At 50.0% G+C, this 15582-nt stretch overlaps 7 protein-coding genes across 7 annotated transcripts; 4 read left to right on the top strand and 3 right to left on the bottom strand.

Annotated features, from left to right (window-relative positions):
* The first annotated feature begins 1081 nt into the window (after nt 1-1081).
* Nucleotides 1082-3252, top strand: BDR25DRAFT_118388 (ORC2-domain-containing protein). Its single transcript, XM_033683670.1, has one exon. It carries the CDS (start codon nt 1107-1109, stop codon nt 2859-2861), a length of 1755 nt encoding a protein of 584 aa, XP_033550874.1. The 5' UTR covers nt 1082-1106; the 3' UTR covers nt 2862-3252.
* BDR25DRAFT_351570 (uncharacterized protein) lies at nt 3253-4777 on the top strand (the record flags this gene model as incomplete). Its single annotated transcript, XM_033694873.1, has 10 exons — nt 3253-3439; nt 3488-3588; nt 3705-3851; nt 3886-4023; nt 4075-4163; nt 4228-4246; nt 4324-4351; nt 4410-4468; nt 4513-4626; nt 4682-4777. 10 exons carry the CDS (start codon nt 3253-3255, stop codon nt 4775-4777), a joined length of 978 nt encoding a protein of 325 aa, XP_033550875.1.
* A 1040-nt stretch (nt 4778-5817) lies between these two features.
* Nucleotides 5818-7653, bottom strand: BDR25DRAFT_332255 (DEAD-domain-containing protein; the record flags this gene model as incomplete). Its single annotated transcript, XM_033692730.1, has 2 exons — nt 5818-7387; nt 7556-7653. 2 exons carry the CDS (start codon nt 7651-7653, stop codon nt 6001-6003), a joined length of 1485 nt encoding a protein of 494 aa, XP_033550876.1. The 3' UTR covers nt 5818-6000.
* A 703-nt stretch (nt 7654-8356) lies between these two features.
* Nucleotides 8357-10173, top strand: BDR25DRAFT_255628 (amidase; the record flags this gene model as incomplete). The annotated part of the gene is made up of 1 exon (XM_033686363.1): nt 8357-10173. A coding segment is annotated over exon 1 (1629 nt), but the record flags the coding sequence as incomplete, so codon positions are not given.
* A 173-nt stretch (nt 10174-10346) lies between these two features.
* On the bottom strand, nt 10347-12077 carry BDR25DRAFT_301553 (Arginine biosynthesis bifunctional protein ArgJ beta chain). The gene is made up of 2 exons (XM_033689605.1): nt 11367-12077; nt 10347-11311 (listed from the first exon to the last, which is right to left on the bottom strand). The coding sequence occupies exons 1-2, from the start codon at nt 11861-11863 to the stop codon at nt 10423-10425; spliced, it is 1386 nt and encodes a 461-aa protein (XP_033550878.1). The 5' UTR covers nt 11864-12077; the 3' UTR covers nt 10347-10422.
* Nucleotides 12078-12334: 257 nt separating this feature from the next.
* On the bottom strand, nt 12335-13153 carry BDR25DRAFT_340666 (uncharacterized protein; the record flags this gene model as incomplete). The annotated part of the gene is made up of 1 exon (XM_033693533.1): nt 12335-13153. One exon carries the CDS (start codon nt 13151-13153, stop codon nt 12335-12337), a length of 819 nt encoding a protein of 272 aa, XP_033550879.1.
* Nucleotides 13154-14467: 1314 nt separating this feature from the next.
* Nucleotides 14468-15232, top strand: BDR25DRAFT_216579 (uncharacterized protein; the record flags this gene model as incomplete). Its single annotated transcript, XM_033684879.1, has 1 exon — nt 14468-15232. A coding segment is annotated over one exon (765 nt), but the record flags the coding sequence as incomplete, so codon positions are not given.
* Between the last annotated feature and the right edge of the window lie 350 nt (nt 15233-15582).

Consider the following 15582-nt stretch of genomic DNA (forward strand, 5'->3'; position numbering starts at 1 on the left):
TACATTTCGCGGGGTTGCAGGGTCCTTTTTCTACTGGTGCTAATTGTCCTAAGACCTCCACTCTTCGGAGGAAACATGGAGTTGGCCCAGTTGGAGTCCTTTCTACAAAGATTGCAGATTACAACCAGTGTCTCGGTTCCACAATACAACCTCGACGACGTCATTTGGGACAGTTATCACGACTGTAGACGGCGCTCACTCCACATAGGGTTTGAGCTGTAGATCCTGGCGAAAATATAGCATGTGTTGACGGGAGCGGTCTGCAAGAAATGGTGGAAACGTTGGTTGCTGGGGTAAGGTTTTCGGCATCTCCATTTCGAGAAGGAGTTGTTGTGAGCCACATCCCTGTGAAAACTGGGGCAAACGGGAGGCGCTGCAGATCCATAGGCGTTCGGCAGAGCTTGTGACGTTGTTGCACGATTTTGGCCGAACCTTCTCCGGATGGGTGAACCGGAAGCACCGATTGAATTGTGGAGTAAATGGACCATTCAGAGTACGGACTGATAGGCTAGATATTTAGTATAAAAGCGATCCATGTGAATGATGAGAATTCATGGCTGTTTTGGCCGAAACCAAGATTAGCTGTACGCCATGGACGGGACCTGAACATCTTGTATGCCGAGGCGAATTGTGCCGGTCACCTCTTAAAACTTAGAAGCGATTCTCTTGTGAATCTAGTTCCGAGACTCCTTATTGTTGCCAAGCGCGAGTGTGAGTCCTGGTTGTAAGAAACTTGGCAAACAGCGCCGATTCTTGCCATTGTAACGAGCCTCGGAACTCACACAGATGATGTCGAAGGGAGTAGATACAGCAAGTATAGGCGGTGCTCGTGCCTGCTGGGTAAGTGTTGCAATAACTCATAGGAATACTGGGCTTTCTTTCATGTGAAGGTAACACACAATAACAATCGGGGCCTAACTTCCCGGTGAACATGAGAAGCAGTTATTGGGAAGGTGTAGTGGTGCAAGGTGCCTGAGGCATGATCGAGCCAAGATCTTGCAACCGCCAATCCGTAATCAGCTCGGTGAATCATTTCTCCACCCCGACCAAGAACGCGTCGCGTCAACTTTTCGTGCGTAACGACGGAGTCTTCTTTGACGCGAAATATGGCGAGCGCAAAGCGGAAACGAACCGACGATGAGGTAGAAACCTCAACTCCACGCAAACTACGTACTCGAGCCGCAAACGAGGATGAACCGGACGAAGAGGCAGTTCCTGAGGTCTCAACTCCGTCCAGAAGAACGAGAGGTCGACAGATAGTTGAGGATGGGACTCCGAAATCCATTTTGAAGAAGAGTGGAGCCTTCAATGGAGTCAGCGGAACCACTCCGAAATCGCATCGTAAACTCCTTTTTACTACTCCGTCCAAGTCCGGCAAAACCGAGACACCAAACGGTCTCCCTACTATAGTTCGCAATGCAGACCGCAGCGCTCGACGAAAAAGCAACAGGAAGCTTCTAGAACGTACCCTAAACGGAGCAGACAGCGATGAGGAGGCCCTAGACGAAGAGGATACATTAGCACAGCAGATCTTGAGCGATGAGGAAGAAGAAGACGTGCAGGGACAAGATGCTCCAGATATAGGGGAGCAAGAGGATATACAGATACCGGAAACCCCGTCGAAACGTGCAAGAGGCCGACCCAAAGGCTCGGGCAGGCAGCGGAAACAACGCTCCCCGACTCCACCTCAGGATCTCCCTCCGTATGAGGAATATTTTTGGCAGAATCGCGCTGGCGGAAACAAAACTTCTAACAACACACTGTCCGCCCAGTGCCTTCTCAATCACGATGAATATTTCCAGGCAATGCAGTGCTATGAAGACCATCACAACTCCGAGAAAGAATTTCTTTTAGAGTTGCATAGCCGTGCATTCAATCAATGGATATTCGAGCTAGAAGAAGGGTTCAATGTCTGCCTATATGGATATGGCTCGAAGAGGCCAATAACTGAAAGATTCACGGCGCATCTCTACGACCACCTTTGCGGGCAATCCCCATACATGGGGTCAAAGAAGACTCCCAAGATCGTGGTCATTAACGGGTATACCTCAGGAACTACCATGAAGGAAATCTTGAATACTGTGGCATCGATCATTATACCCCCAAATACCAAGACACCCAACCAACTATCTTCTTTGCTTGCATTTCTCCTCGATCGTCTCTCCGAGTCACCACCTTCGCATCCGATACCAATTATTCTCAATTCGGTCGACTCACCGTACCTTCGAAAATCCCCAACTCCGTCAATGCTAGCGAGCCTTGCCGCACATCCTTTCATAAACCTCTTCTGCACAGCGGACTCGCCCAACTTCCCTCTCCTCTGGGATGTTGGGCTCAAAGCGCAGTTTAAATTTCTCTTCCACGACGCTACCACGTTCGCACCGTACGACGCTGAGATCGACGTCGTAGAAACTGTAAATGAACTTCTAGGCCGCAGTGGTAGAAGAGTTGGTGGCAGAGATGGAGTGGGCTTCGTCTTGCGCTCCTTGCCCGAGAACGCTCGGTCTCTCTTCAGAATCCTTATCACGGAGCAGTTGGCTGTGCTCTTAGCTGATGATGATGACCGTGGGGCCAACGGAGACGGTCCTACTGCCACTCCACGCAACAAAAGGATTGTCTCAACCAAAAATATCCTGCCAGAAGCTACTCAAGGGGTTGAATACCGTGTTTTATATCACAAAGCCGTGGAAGAGTTTGTTTGCTCCAGCGAAGTAGGATTTAGAACACTGCTCAAGGAGTTCCATGACCATCAGATGATTGAGAGTAGGAAGGATGCAATGGGTACTGAGAGGTTATGGGTGCCATTCAGACAAGAGGAGTTGGAAGGTCTCGCGGAAGACCTGTCAGGAGATTCGTTCTAATTGGCACTCTATGATACCTAACTCAGCCGTTTATTTGATAGTTATTTTTAAGTTTCACAAACTTCTGACCCTGCACCCCTTTCATGGTTGTGCATGACTTTCCTCTTCACATTTCATAAGTTCCTCTGTTTCTCTGAAAGGATTCACCCTGAAATTCATGGCTATTGTCTTATGGCTTATTTGAGGGCTACATCTGTATCCCGTCACTCTTTCCTAGGCTTAGCGTAGCGGGTCTCAAAGGCTCTCCTTCCCCACTACTTCATTAAGCATTCGTGGATCTCACTATGTATAGCTCGGACATATTTTGTGGTTGTGATAGCTTCTTAGCGCAGCGTGGAATCGAGATCAGACGGTGCTGAGGGTATAAACACCTCGACCAGGCATTATGAACATGCATCGCGAAATATACAATCTCAACAGTTATTGTAAGATCCTCCAACTAACGATAAATCTGTCCTCAACTTACTTTCTTCAAAAGCCATCCTATATTCGCACACGATGGCGGCGATCAGACTGGCTCGATAAATTTATCCGCGCCCCTCTTTTGCGCAACTATAAATGCACTCTCGTTAGTTCCCGTCTCGCTTTAATACCATACGAATCTTTAAGGATACACAGGAAATGAGAGTTCTTCTCTTCATCCATCTACCGGGAAGTCGACGCATGCGACAACGATGGAAGTTGCGCCTGTATCAACACCATTTCCAGCTTTAGGCATGTTCCCAATGTCTCCCATCCATACTTAACTCATCTAACCCTTAAACGAACTTGCCTCTGACCCTACTGCTAATCCACACTCCAGCCACCTGCCTAACCTTCGCTTTTCGCCGGCCACGTCTGCAGCATCGCAGATCAACTGGGTCCCGAGTTCATAGACTACAGTTGTCCCATAAACGTCTCCCAACTTCCTTAACCTTTCATCCCGTCGGATATTGGTATGACGATCCCGTTATTTGGGACAGCTGGGCAAAGTGCAAGCGACTCTATTCAGTAGGGTAAAAATAGCCCGACTACGCGGACAGAGACAGGCGGCGATACGTCGATGGGATTTGGTATCACGGTGGTGAGCAATACGGAGGTATGGAATGATGCGTTTGCAGGGTTAAAGGCCAGGAAGGAGGCGTTTACTGAGGAGAGCGATCCTGTGACTGTATTCTTGGAGGTGGGTATTGTGCTGCTGTTGCTGTGAATGGACTACCTGCGTTTTTGAGAGGGAGGGATATGGGTAATGAAATGCGAGGTGTCGAGTGAGTTACCACACTCAAGGTTGCTGTTTCTCTGCGACGTCAAAGTTGGGTCAAAGTCTTTATCTTCTGAGAGTATAAAAGTAATAAAGAGCTTGCAGTGTACTGAGTGAATGATCCAGTAGGCGCGATAGTTATTTGGTGTGTAGGAAGTGGAGCTCTCACCTTCATTAACACTACTTCATGCTAACAACGATGATATAAGCCCCAACTGCTAGTCGCCCCACCATGCTTTCCATTATCCTGGTAACCTCTCTGTCTTAATTTTCCGAGCATGAACTATTGCGATGACACTTCTCGACAGGATCTCCATCCCTAGAAACCAGAGCCCAAGCCGAAATCTTACTACAACTGCTAACGGATGTCTCATGATCCATACTTAGCGCAGCCATTATCTTGCAGCTAAGGGCGTCATCCCTCCACGTCCCTCCCTCTCTGTCCTAATTCGCACAAATATCGCTAATTTCGTCATGGAACCAAAATCTTCCACTCTTCTTGAACTCCGAGATCCCCCTTCTAATGTTCTCACTAGACTAACTTCCATGTGCGCATCTTAACTCCGCTTCTATTTTTCAGAGTGGACCCTTCTCTTCCCGCTTCCAACTTTTCTTGGATCCCATCAGTGCTAGTCCACTGTGCCAGTTAACTTCCGATATATGGCTTAAACGTTAATCTATTTGGGTACTTAGTGTCGCCCTATCACTTTGAACACCCTACCCATTTGGATGCTCGCTCGAGGTCGGCCCTCTCAAGAGCCTGCACATTAACGCTGTCCTCACCTCCAACCTCTAGCTTCAACGCATTGCCGAATCACAGATCAAGTATCATCACAGGTTGGAAAATAGTGTGGGAAGATTCCCCACCATCTAAGGCGGCTTCGGGAGTGAAGGCTGTGCTCTAGGCCTCTGGAATCGTTGGTGTGTATAGCTGAGACTTCGGCCCGTTATGACAATCGACGTCTCGGCCCTGGAGGCCCTCTTGCCTGGCTTTCGCTAGCATTGTGCATCCACTTAAGCCTCCCTCACCACTGACCTATACTAAGCGTCGTTGCAGGTCGGGATGGAGGAAGGTCAGTCCTCTAGAACCTGGTATCTAAGTGTGTTACGAGACTGGAAGGTGTCTTCCATGCAGAGGAAAGATTGGTGGGGTGCTAATAGCTTATAAATGTCGATTCCTTTGGGGCCATATTTTCTCTTCCTGCTCTTTAGTACCGAGATAAGGAAGACAGAAGATTTTTATGTGACGGGTGAACAGTTTCCGAATGAAATCGTGACGGACCGGTGGATGCTGCTTCTTTCTCATCGGTGCAATCGATTTCAAGACCTTAACACTGTAGCTTCAGCTCAGAACATTGGCCTGGTGGCTGGAGTACTTTTGATTGTTCTTGAAGGTGTCTTGTAAGATGAGGCGGAAGACGACAAGAGCAAGACATTTTGCTCAAGAGCCCGAACACTTTTCAAGGCTCTGTTCACAGTATCGAAGCTAGCGAATAGATGGCCTTGTGATGCAATATTCCTCAGCAGAGTCTCGGACACTCGAGGTGGGCTTAGCGGCTAGTACGCTTTATGCGTAATTGTTAGGTTCTCCCAGAGGAACCCGGTTTCTGGTCATACAGTAGCCTTTTGAGTGTGACGAACATTTTCATTGATCAATCACCTGTCGCGAAATGTAAAAAGGAGATATTCAAAATCTAATATTCTAGGTCTGATCTCCAACGCCAAAGCAGGGGTATCTGTCACCAAAACCCGTCTAGAAAAGAACTTCTCCATGGTAGCATCTTCCAATATAGAGAAGGGAAAGGTAAACACATCGCACGGTGCTAGTGCCACAAGACATTGCACACATTTATCCCGTCCACTACTGATCATTTGGGTGAAGCGTAATCATAAGTTCCATCACGAAGCCTCCTCCCGCCTTGATCCGATCCTCAATCCCGGCACACCCTTCAACCCCATCTTGCCCACAGTCCTCTTCTCAATCAGTGGGGGCTCTGGGCATCCCATAGCCTCTGCATACTGATTGGCTAGTTGCACGAGACCTTTCGCATCCAGTCGCAGTTTCTTGAGGTATGTTTTGTTGTATCCGAGGAACGCTTGGTATGCTTTTGCCTTGGCTTCTTCGTCGACACCCATGAATCCCTGCTCGATAGTAGGGTTATATTGGGTTAGGTCGGAGATTATCTCAGCAGGATATGGCTTGATAGGAAGGGTCTTGTTGACGTTGACGAAGAATGCCTCGTTCTCGAACAGAACCATAACTGCTCTACCATCCTTTCCAGCTCGTGCTGTCCGACCGACCCGATGGATATACTGTTCAGTTGAAGAGGGGAGGCCAAGCTGAATGACAAGACCAACGTTCGGAAAATCCATCCCTCGACCGACGACATCAGAAGCGAAAAGGATGCCTGACGCCGCATCTTTGAACTGATTGGTTGTCTTAGTTCTGCTGGTTTGTGAGAGTCGTGAATGAAGTTCAAAGGTCTTGAATTGAGGGAGGAGGTTTTGGAATAGGTCATAGAGAAGGCCGACCCCATTGGCAGTCGTACCAAACACAACGGCCTTGAAATCCTTCGGATTCTGCTTGTGTTCGCTTTGGATCAATACATAGAGAGCAGCAAAAGTCTGCTTAATGCTGGGGACGGTAATAGAGAATTGAGGGACATTGGCGACGGTTGGGGCTTCATTTGGATCGATCGTAGAGAGAGAGGTGTAGCCAGGGAATAGGACACATTTGACGACATCGTTGACTCTATCAGGTAGTGTGGCGGAGAAGCACATACCTTGCCACCCATCGCTCTTTGGAGGAATGCGCTTCAAGATGGAATTAATCTGGGGTGCGAAACCTTGGTCGAGCATTCGATCTGCTTCGTCTAGCACAACAGTCTTAATGCTGTCGAATCTGTCGCGAACTTCTTTCTCTCCAAGAATGTCATCAAGCCGGCCTGGGGTAGCAACAAGAATAGTAGGGCTTCCCCCGAGGAACTTTTTCAGATTTGATGCCCGCGCTGTACCACCAAACGCAGTATGGCACTCCATCTTCCTCGGAAGGCACGCTGTGATCTGATCGCATTCTTTTGCAATCTGGAGCGCAAGTTCGCGAGTTGGGCAGAGGACGAGAATGCCAACTTTGCCTCGTGGTGGGATATTGCCTTGGAGAAGGTTCTGAATCGTAGGGAGGAGGAAGGCAGCTGTCTTGCCTGTTCCGGTCTTTGCCTGGACCAGACAATCAGAGGAGAGCGTTGGTAGCTCCGTGAGAACCTTTTGTTGGACTGGAGTCATGTATCTGGAAGTGTCAGCGATATAATCGATCAAGAAGTCATGGGAACGACTCCAACGCGGGCAGAAGGGCACGCTCGGCGGGAGGCATAAAGTCGACAGTATGGAAGCACCCCAATAAGAGGCGCATGTAACGCAACGGCGTATTCTCAGGTGTGTCAGGTCAATCTCTTACTCGAAGCCCATTTTAGTCAATCCTTCCAGCAACGCTTTGTCCAGTGTGCCAGCCAGCGTAGCATAAGGCCGCGCCAACTTGAGATCGCCGCCCGCCATGGAGCTGAAAGACCGCTTCGGCATATCGGCGAGGTTTGGAGTAGGTTCGGCAGGGAAATCTCTTTGGAGTGTGGAAGGTTCGAACGCTTCAGCGTTGGTCTGAGTCGACGCATTCGCTGCGTGCGGCCTGGGTCTATAGGGACGTTGTCCGCCTCGGTGCTTCCGTGGATTGCGCTTCGGAGCTTGTGACATAGTGGAAAAGAAGCTGTAGCTAGTTCTCAAAGGAAAAGTGAAGGGATTAGAGGCTCGGCTAAGTCGTAGAGATAGTGGAAGGGAGAACAAGGTGGGAGTGGAGCACTGTTGCAATGAGCGCAAGTGGGTAGGTCCAAGTGGAAACTTCATCAAATTGTAGTATGACTAACACAACATTTGCATTTGTAAATGCAAGACGCCAACAAAATAAACACCACGAAGGGATGAATGGAGGAGGTGGAATGGTTGTGACCGCAGATGATGAAGGCAGTTCCGTCGAAACTTTTTGGTTCTTCTGGAAAATGGTTTCTCCGAGGATCTAACTGCCGGATCCGGTCAAATGGCTGACTAACCCTCCCTCCTCAGCTATCCACCTATGTCTTGGTGCTGGTGCCTGACTATTGCTGCAGAAACTTGATCTTCCGTACTCACTTGATGTCTGAGTCACTTAAATTAGCCCTTTGACTATGAAGAATCTTCATAGACACTCTCACTCTTTCCTGTTCAATGCCTTCCCTCTTCTAACTGATCAGCTCCTGAACAGAAGAGTCATCTTTCAGCTTTGCGCAATAGTCATGTGTCCTCCTAGTTAATCTCGCATCTCTGGTCTCTCCATCTTTGCTCCCTCTGATTTCGTTAGCCCTTTCCAATTCCCATACTCTATCGGTTCCTTCATCAGTTCGATCAATACCATCCACTATGTCCCGTTTTAAAAACCCCAACAGAGCATGGCAAGAAGTCGCCCAAGAAGCCCAAGCCCACCGAGAATCCACTGTCGCCTCCCTCTCCTATCCACTCCCGGAACTCCCCTCCCCTCTCCCTTCTAACGTCTTGTGCATCCCCTCTGACCTACTCGATCCATCCATCATCACCATCACAAATCTCCTACCAGAACAGCTCTTGGAATCTCTTCTCACTAACAAACTCACCGCAACCGCCGTCACAAACGCGTTTCTCCAGCGCGCCGCATTATGCCAAAGCCTCGTAAACTGCCTCACTGAGCTTCTCCCTTGCCGCGCCCTCGCTCGAGCAAAAGAATTAGATCACTATTATCAACAACACGGTCACCCTATTGGACCGCTTCACGGCCTCCCCGTGAGCGTAAAAGAACACATCGGGATGTCCGGGCTGCGTTACACTACTGGATATGTCTCTTTCTGGAACAAAACTGCCAAAGAAGACGCTCACGTGCTCCAAATCTTGTCCCGCGCTGGAGCAGTGTTTCACTGCCGGACGACTATCCCGCAAACAATGATGCACCTGGAAACCGATAGTAACCTTTTCGGTGTAACCGTGAACCCTTATAATTCAGCTGTAACAGCAGGCGGTTCATCCGGCGGCGAGGGAGCCCTCATCGCCCTACGAGGAAGTTGTCTGGGTATTGGCAGCGACGTGGGCGGCTCAATCCGCTCCCCAGCCGCAAACTGTGGAGTCTACGGTCTCAAACCCACCGCATTCAGAATCCCAACAGATGGCTGGGGTTACATGATGGCCGGCGCCGACACAGTAGACTCCGTTCTTGGCCCGCTTTCAACATCCCTCGCCGGCCTAGCCATATTTATGAAAACAGTCATCGACTCCTCTCCTTGGCTGGCCGAACCTGCCCTCATACCCATACCCTGGCGACCCTACACCATTCCCAGCGACCGCCCGCTCAGAATCGGCATTCTCTCACACGACGCCGTCGTTCGGCCCCACCCTCCCATAACCCGCGCTCTCTCCCTTCTAGCCTCGCGGCTACAATCCGCGGGGATCCAAACTGTCGATTTCCAACCCCATCTCCACGACGAAGCCTGGGCCATCATCTCTAGTCTGTACTTCACCGACGGCGGAGCTGACGATTCAGAATCCATCGACTCATCCGGCGAGCCCTGGCGTCCACTATCAACCTGGATCCTGAAGCAGAACCCCTGTGTTAAGAATCTTTCCGTCGGAGAACTGACATACTGGCTCGAAGAACGTGAGACCTACCGGAAAGAATACGCCAAGCATTGGAACCAGATGTCCGTTGACGCGATACTGTGTCCCGTTGGTCCTAGCGTTGCGCCCAAGCATAATACAGCGAAATACTGGCCTTACACTAGTCAATGGAATATACTAGACTATCCGGCGGCGGTGTTTCCTGTGTGTAAAGTTGACAAGGACGTTGACGTTGCACCGGGACATTTCAAGGCGATGAGTGGGCTGGACAAGGAGAATTGGAAGCTGTATGACGCGGAAATGTTTCATGGGTTGCCTGTCAGTTTGCAGCTCGTGGGCAGGCGGTTTGAAGACGAGAAGGTTCTGGGCATTTTGCAGCATATCGTGGAAAAATGCGGCTTGCCGTTTCAGGAGTTTCCTTAATTGCGGGGTGGGCTCGTTAATGGGAATAATGTGTGAGAGTTTTATGCTAACAGAAGCACACCGGATGTTCTAACTAAGTGTAAAAGCCGTAATTTGGTGGAATCTACGGAAATATCATTTTGTGGATCAGAAATTTTCTCTACCTATCCGCCCCGCCTCCATTAATCATGGAGCTCATAATATATATCTACAATAAGAAAAAGAAGCTTTCCTAACAGCCCACAGTTCTAAGCCCTATGTCCTATAATCTCCATTAATCGTTACATACTCATGACTGAAATCACAAGTCCAATACACGGCCTCTTTATCAAACTTCTCACTAAGCTTAACTAAGATTTCCAAATCCTCGCTCTCGAGCATCTTCGCAGCGCGCTCCTCATCCACGGCCTCCGGCTCGCCTTTTACGAGGAGCTTGAGCTCTTCACTTCCGTCCGCTGGGACGAAGCTGACGGATGTCTCTTCAGGTACAACGGACGACACACCTTCCGCATATCCCGTCGCGCAGAGAATACGTCCCCAGTTGGCATCTTTGCCATACAGCGCTGTCTTTACCAACGGTGACCGTGCAATAGTAGATGCAACGCGTCTCGCATCATCATAGGTCTTCGCATTCGTAACTTTGATCGTTACGAACTTGGTCGCTCCCTCTCCATCTCGGACTACTAGCTTCGCGAGGTCAATCGCAAATTCCGTAAGCGTTTCCTGCATCGCCTTGAAATCAGCCGATGATGTGTCTTCGATCGGCTTCCCCCCTGCTGCGCCGTTCGCAAGGATAGCCACCGTGTCATTCGTGGATGTATCGCCGTCGATACTAATGCTATTGAAACTCTTAGTGACAGCACTTCTTAGAAGACCCTGTAGCGGCATCGGGGCGATTGGCGCATCTGTGCAGATTATTCCAAGGAGAGTAGCCATATTTGGATGAATCATGCCTGCACCTTTCGTCATGCCAACCAGATGGTATTCTTTGGATGAGGAAGGAAGCATGAAAGTGCGGGAAACGAGTTTGGGGAATGTGTCTGTTGTGCAGATAGCGCGGGCAGCGGAGAGCCAGTGGTCATGGGTGTCGCCGAGGTTGTAGTATACTTTTGGGAGTTTGTTAGTGATCTTTTGAATCGGGAGGCTGCTCGCTAGTCAGCCCATGTCGTTTGGGATGGTTCGAGTTGGGCAATGCTTACCGTTGGCCTATAACGCCAGTGCTCATTACGATTGTCCTACTCCCGTTTCCATCATCTTCTCCGTTGCTGTCTCGCATAAAACATTGGTCCATCTGCTCCCCCATCGCTACCGCATCCTCTATCCCACCCTTCCCCGTAACCGCATTCGCACAACCCGAATTCACGACCACGGCCCTGACTCCGTCCCCTGATCTCCTTTTTAGCATCTCCCTCGACACCGTCACCGGCGCCGCCTGGAATTTGTTCGTCGTGAAGACCGCCGCGCCCGAACATGGCGTGTCCGAGGCAATGAGAGCGAGGTCGTCGAACCGCGTGTTACTAGCCTTAACACCGACGTGCGCGCTTCCAGCTTTGAAGCCGAGCGGATATGTGCCGGATGTTGGGACGTATTTCTTCTTCGAGGGTGGGATTGCGCCTTCGCCGGGGGCGGCGTATGTGCGGATTTGGTTTATGGTTCGGAGGCAGAGGAAACGGGTATTAGGGCGTACGAGAGACATGAAGGCTAATGTATCGTTAGAGAGATTTGATCTTTAGAGTGGAGTGGAGAAGCAATGGAGGCAGGGCTTTGCGCAGGGCCATGACGCATAGCTCTCCCCTAACATTGAAAGCTTGTGTAGGTTGTGTGCGGGGTTCAATTGGAGTAGATGAAGGCCGAAATACCTAAGGGGGAGATTATCCTAGCCATTAGAGATTTGGGTCGCCCAATTGACGTCCTGCGTGCAACAGAATATCTAGTTTTGAAGTCCTGGTCGAAAAATCCAGAGGTCGTTTGACCATTATCACGTGTCGCCGCTAAGCTAGATTTAACCTAGCTCCAGGGTTTCGCTGACGCGTGCGCCTTATCCAAGCAGCACAGAAGGCTTTGTTGGATTTTGCTTGCAAGTCATTGGGATTATCATTTCTACATAATATTAATCAGAGCATGGCCTTGCACTTCCTTGTCTTCACGGCATTTTAGCTACGGACAGTTAAATCGCGCCCAGGCCCGGAAGGAGCCCTACGCCTGTGACCCGTTCATCCTCCTTCACTAGCCAAGTGCCCAAGGACAAGTGTGGAATCTCCTGAGGCGGAAACCAGACAAATTTTGTTGCTAGTTCCTTTCCTTCCCTCTTGACGAGCCATCGACCTCCAGCCCGCGCATTCAGCTCCATCGTCTCCACGTCCGGAAACTTGAGGGCGAACAGCGTCAAGTAACGGAGATTGACCCCAATTATTTGGAAGAGGTTGCAGATTTCTAGCCTGGTTCTGACGGTTCCGCTAACCCATGAATATACGGTGATTCTCCTTAGGAGTGGCATGTAGCTCTTGATACTTGGAGCCAATGCCTTCTCCGAACCGAAGGATGACCAGGACATCTGATCTCTAGCGAGAGTAGCCGAAGTGCCGACATGAACGTAGAAAGTATTTTCACCATATAGCACTGAAGCAGCCTCTTGATGGATCTGCCTGTTGGCGCGAAGGATCGTTGGATGCAACTTATAGCCAGGATCGTGGAGATCTGGCCAGACGGGATGGCTTTGGATGAGTTGAAGAGGGATGTTCGTCAATAGCAATTCCCGGTAGATCTGGTTCTTAATTTCTCCTGGAAGACCCTGGAAGCGGAAATGTCCAGGCAAGATGGGAAGAATTAACTCCTGGGACCGTTTCATAGCACGCCACTCCGATGGTCTTGGGTAGCTGACCAGGCAAGGTGAAGTAGAATCTGAAATCTTCAAGTTCTGGATGCCGTCATCGCGGCTCTTACGACTACCGAATGTGTAGTTCTTGAAGAATTCGTTGGCTGGCATATTGATACAACAGTGATCTCGATCCATCGCCCCTATGGGACGAAGGAGATTAGGTAAAGTTTGGATGATCGCGGAACAAATACAGGAGAAGAAGATAAAAGGTTTTGACAAGTGGCACCGCTGAGGTCATACCCACATTCTCCGTCAGTCGGTTTTAGAATCCGGTCTCGAGTACTGATTTCGAATCGTGCTAGACAAAAGTGGAGTGGAGAAGTAAAAAAATGAACAGCGCAGCACTTTTGAACTGTCAGAGTAAGTTAGATACAGCAGTTTTAGATGCACGACTGCAAGCTCATATTGAGTACCAGCCTGAAATTGCGAGGAAGTCCTTCGAACTCCTGTCCTATGCCCTTGCAGATCATAAGATATATGGCAGAAGGAAGTGTTGGTGAAACCCTAACAGCCGGATTATGAAAAGTGCAGAGCGAACAACGCGAGCCCGCAATGTACAACGCCAATGCGATGCTAAGTGCTCTGGAAAGTTCAGCGGAAAGGATCCTGTATACACATTGGCACGAGCTTGCTCGCACTCGGCAACGATTGGCCCCCATCAACCAACGGGCTTTAAAATCAGGCCTAGCGTCGATCCCTCAGTTGCATCCACCTCATCAATCATCGGACTCTGTTTTAACTTCTGACATCTGTTCAGATACCCGCCCGTTCCCCTAATTCCACTCCGTCGTTTACGCTGAGTTCTTCTGATGAAATGAGCTTGAGCCTTTGTGGACACTCTACCCAAGCGCGAAAACCTCGACATCAATCGGGACTTTTGTGGTTTCCCTCTGGCTCTACCCGTTCGCTATGTGCATGAAACGCTGCAAACACAGCCTGAAGGATCCGGCCTCATTTTACACCCACCAAGTGTAAACGCCGTCCGTGGTCACACAATACGGACCTATTTGATTAATCCCAAAATCCGCTGACATGCATCATATCATTCCAGCCCCGGAATTGGGAGAGCGAGCACCCACAGCTCTGCCTCACACGTCGATTTCATTTGCCATTTCATCCCCCATGTTACTCAAGCATGGGTGCGATACCCCAAGTCCGGATTCCGTTCGTTTCCCACGTCTTGTCATCGCCCCATCCATCAGGGCGGTATCTCTTGTTCTCATGCCCACTCCCAATTCCCTACCTTCCCTTGTCTCTCAGTCAGTCCTTTCTCCATTTTCTTCACCCCACGGTTCTCTGGAAACCTCTGGTAGTCCGTACTGTCGGGACTAGTTTCGTTTAGTATGACAGACCTTACATCTTAGGACGAGGAACATGAATATGAACATGAACGTACCTGCCATGAGTCCATTCCCTAATGCAATGCCTACAAGGCATAACAACCACAACCACGACCACCATCACAACCACCTCCATGCACGAGCAACACCAACGCGCTCAAATCTTGGCCCACTAACAACGACCTTCACACCACCAGCGCATTGTACCCGCCCCGTCGTTGGCTGTACGACATGTAGCAGCGCGTGGGCAGCTCAATCATGCTTTAGCTACAATCCCACTTCCAAAGGCGCCATGGATGATACAGCATGCTGGCCAAAAGCAACATCATATCCACGTGCTCCTCCGCTCGCAGGCCTAGGCTTTTATTCCCCCGGTCTACTCTGCCCAACTGGCTACACAAGCGCATGCTCAGCTGCATCTCGAGCGCCAGGAGACGACTTACGGACGGTAATAGATAACAACGGGCCTGTCTCCAATTCCTTCCAATTCCCACTGATAGCAGGCGAAACGGCTGTAGGTTGTTGCCCGACTGGATTCACCTGTACGCCATACACACAGTACGGATGGCAGACATGTCACGCCGTTATAAGCTCAACACGCCTCGACGCCTTCGCCTGCGATGGCGGTACATCTCGGGATATGTCAAGCTTCAGTCTCCCATTCCAAGTCGGCGCAAAAACAAACGCCGTGACGGTTTCCACCGTGGATATCTGGGCGCCACTGATCCAGCTAAACTGGCAAAAGACCGACCGATCCACATCAGGAACTGCTTCTAGCACTGAAACATCCGCTGCAAGCGCGAACTCCGACGCACCATTTAGCCTAGCTTCCAAAGCTGCCACTGGTGCAACCCTCACAACAACAACAACGACCACCCCCTTCACAACATCTCCCGCTGGAACCACACAAAGCAGCGGTCTCACACTCGGCGCAAAAGCCGGGATAGCCGTGTCCTCCGTGATCTTGTTTCTCTGCCTGCTGAGCATAATCATCTACATCTACATCCGGAAACGGTTTCTCCAAACACCTACACGATTCAATCTCGCAAGCACTTCCGCCACTGCAAAATCCGCGCCTACCCCAAGTCCAAATCCGGATCAGTATGGGAACAACAACAGCTACAATGTATACCCATACCCACACGGCCCTTCCAGCTCCCAAGGGAAAGTGCACTTGGTATCCGCATTTAGTGAGCC

Source organism: Lindgomyces ingoldianus, assembly GCF_010093535.1.
Source record: "Lindgomyces ingoldianus strain ATCC 200398 unplaced genomic scaffold BDR25scaffold_7, whole genome shotgun sequence".
NCBI classification, from domain to species: domain Eukaryota; kingdom Fungi; phylum Ascomycota; class Dothideomycetes; order Pleosporales; family Lindgomycetaceae; genus Lindgomyces; species Lindgomyces ingoldianus.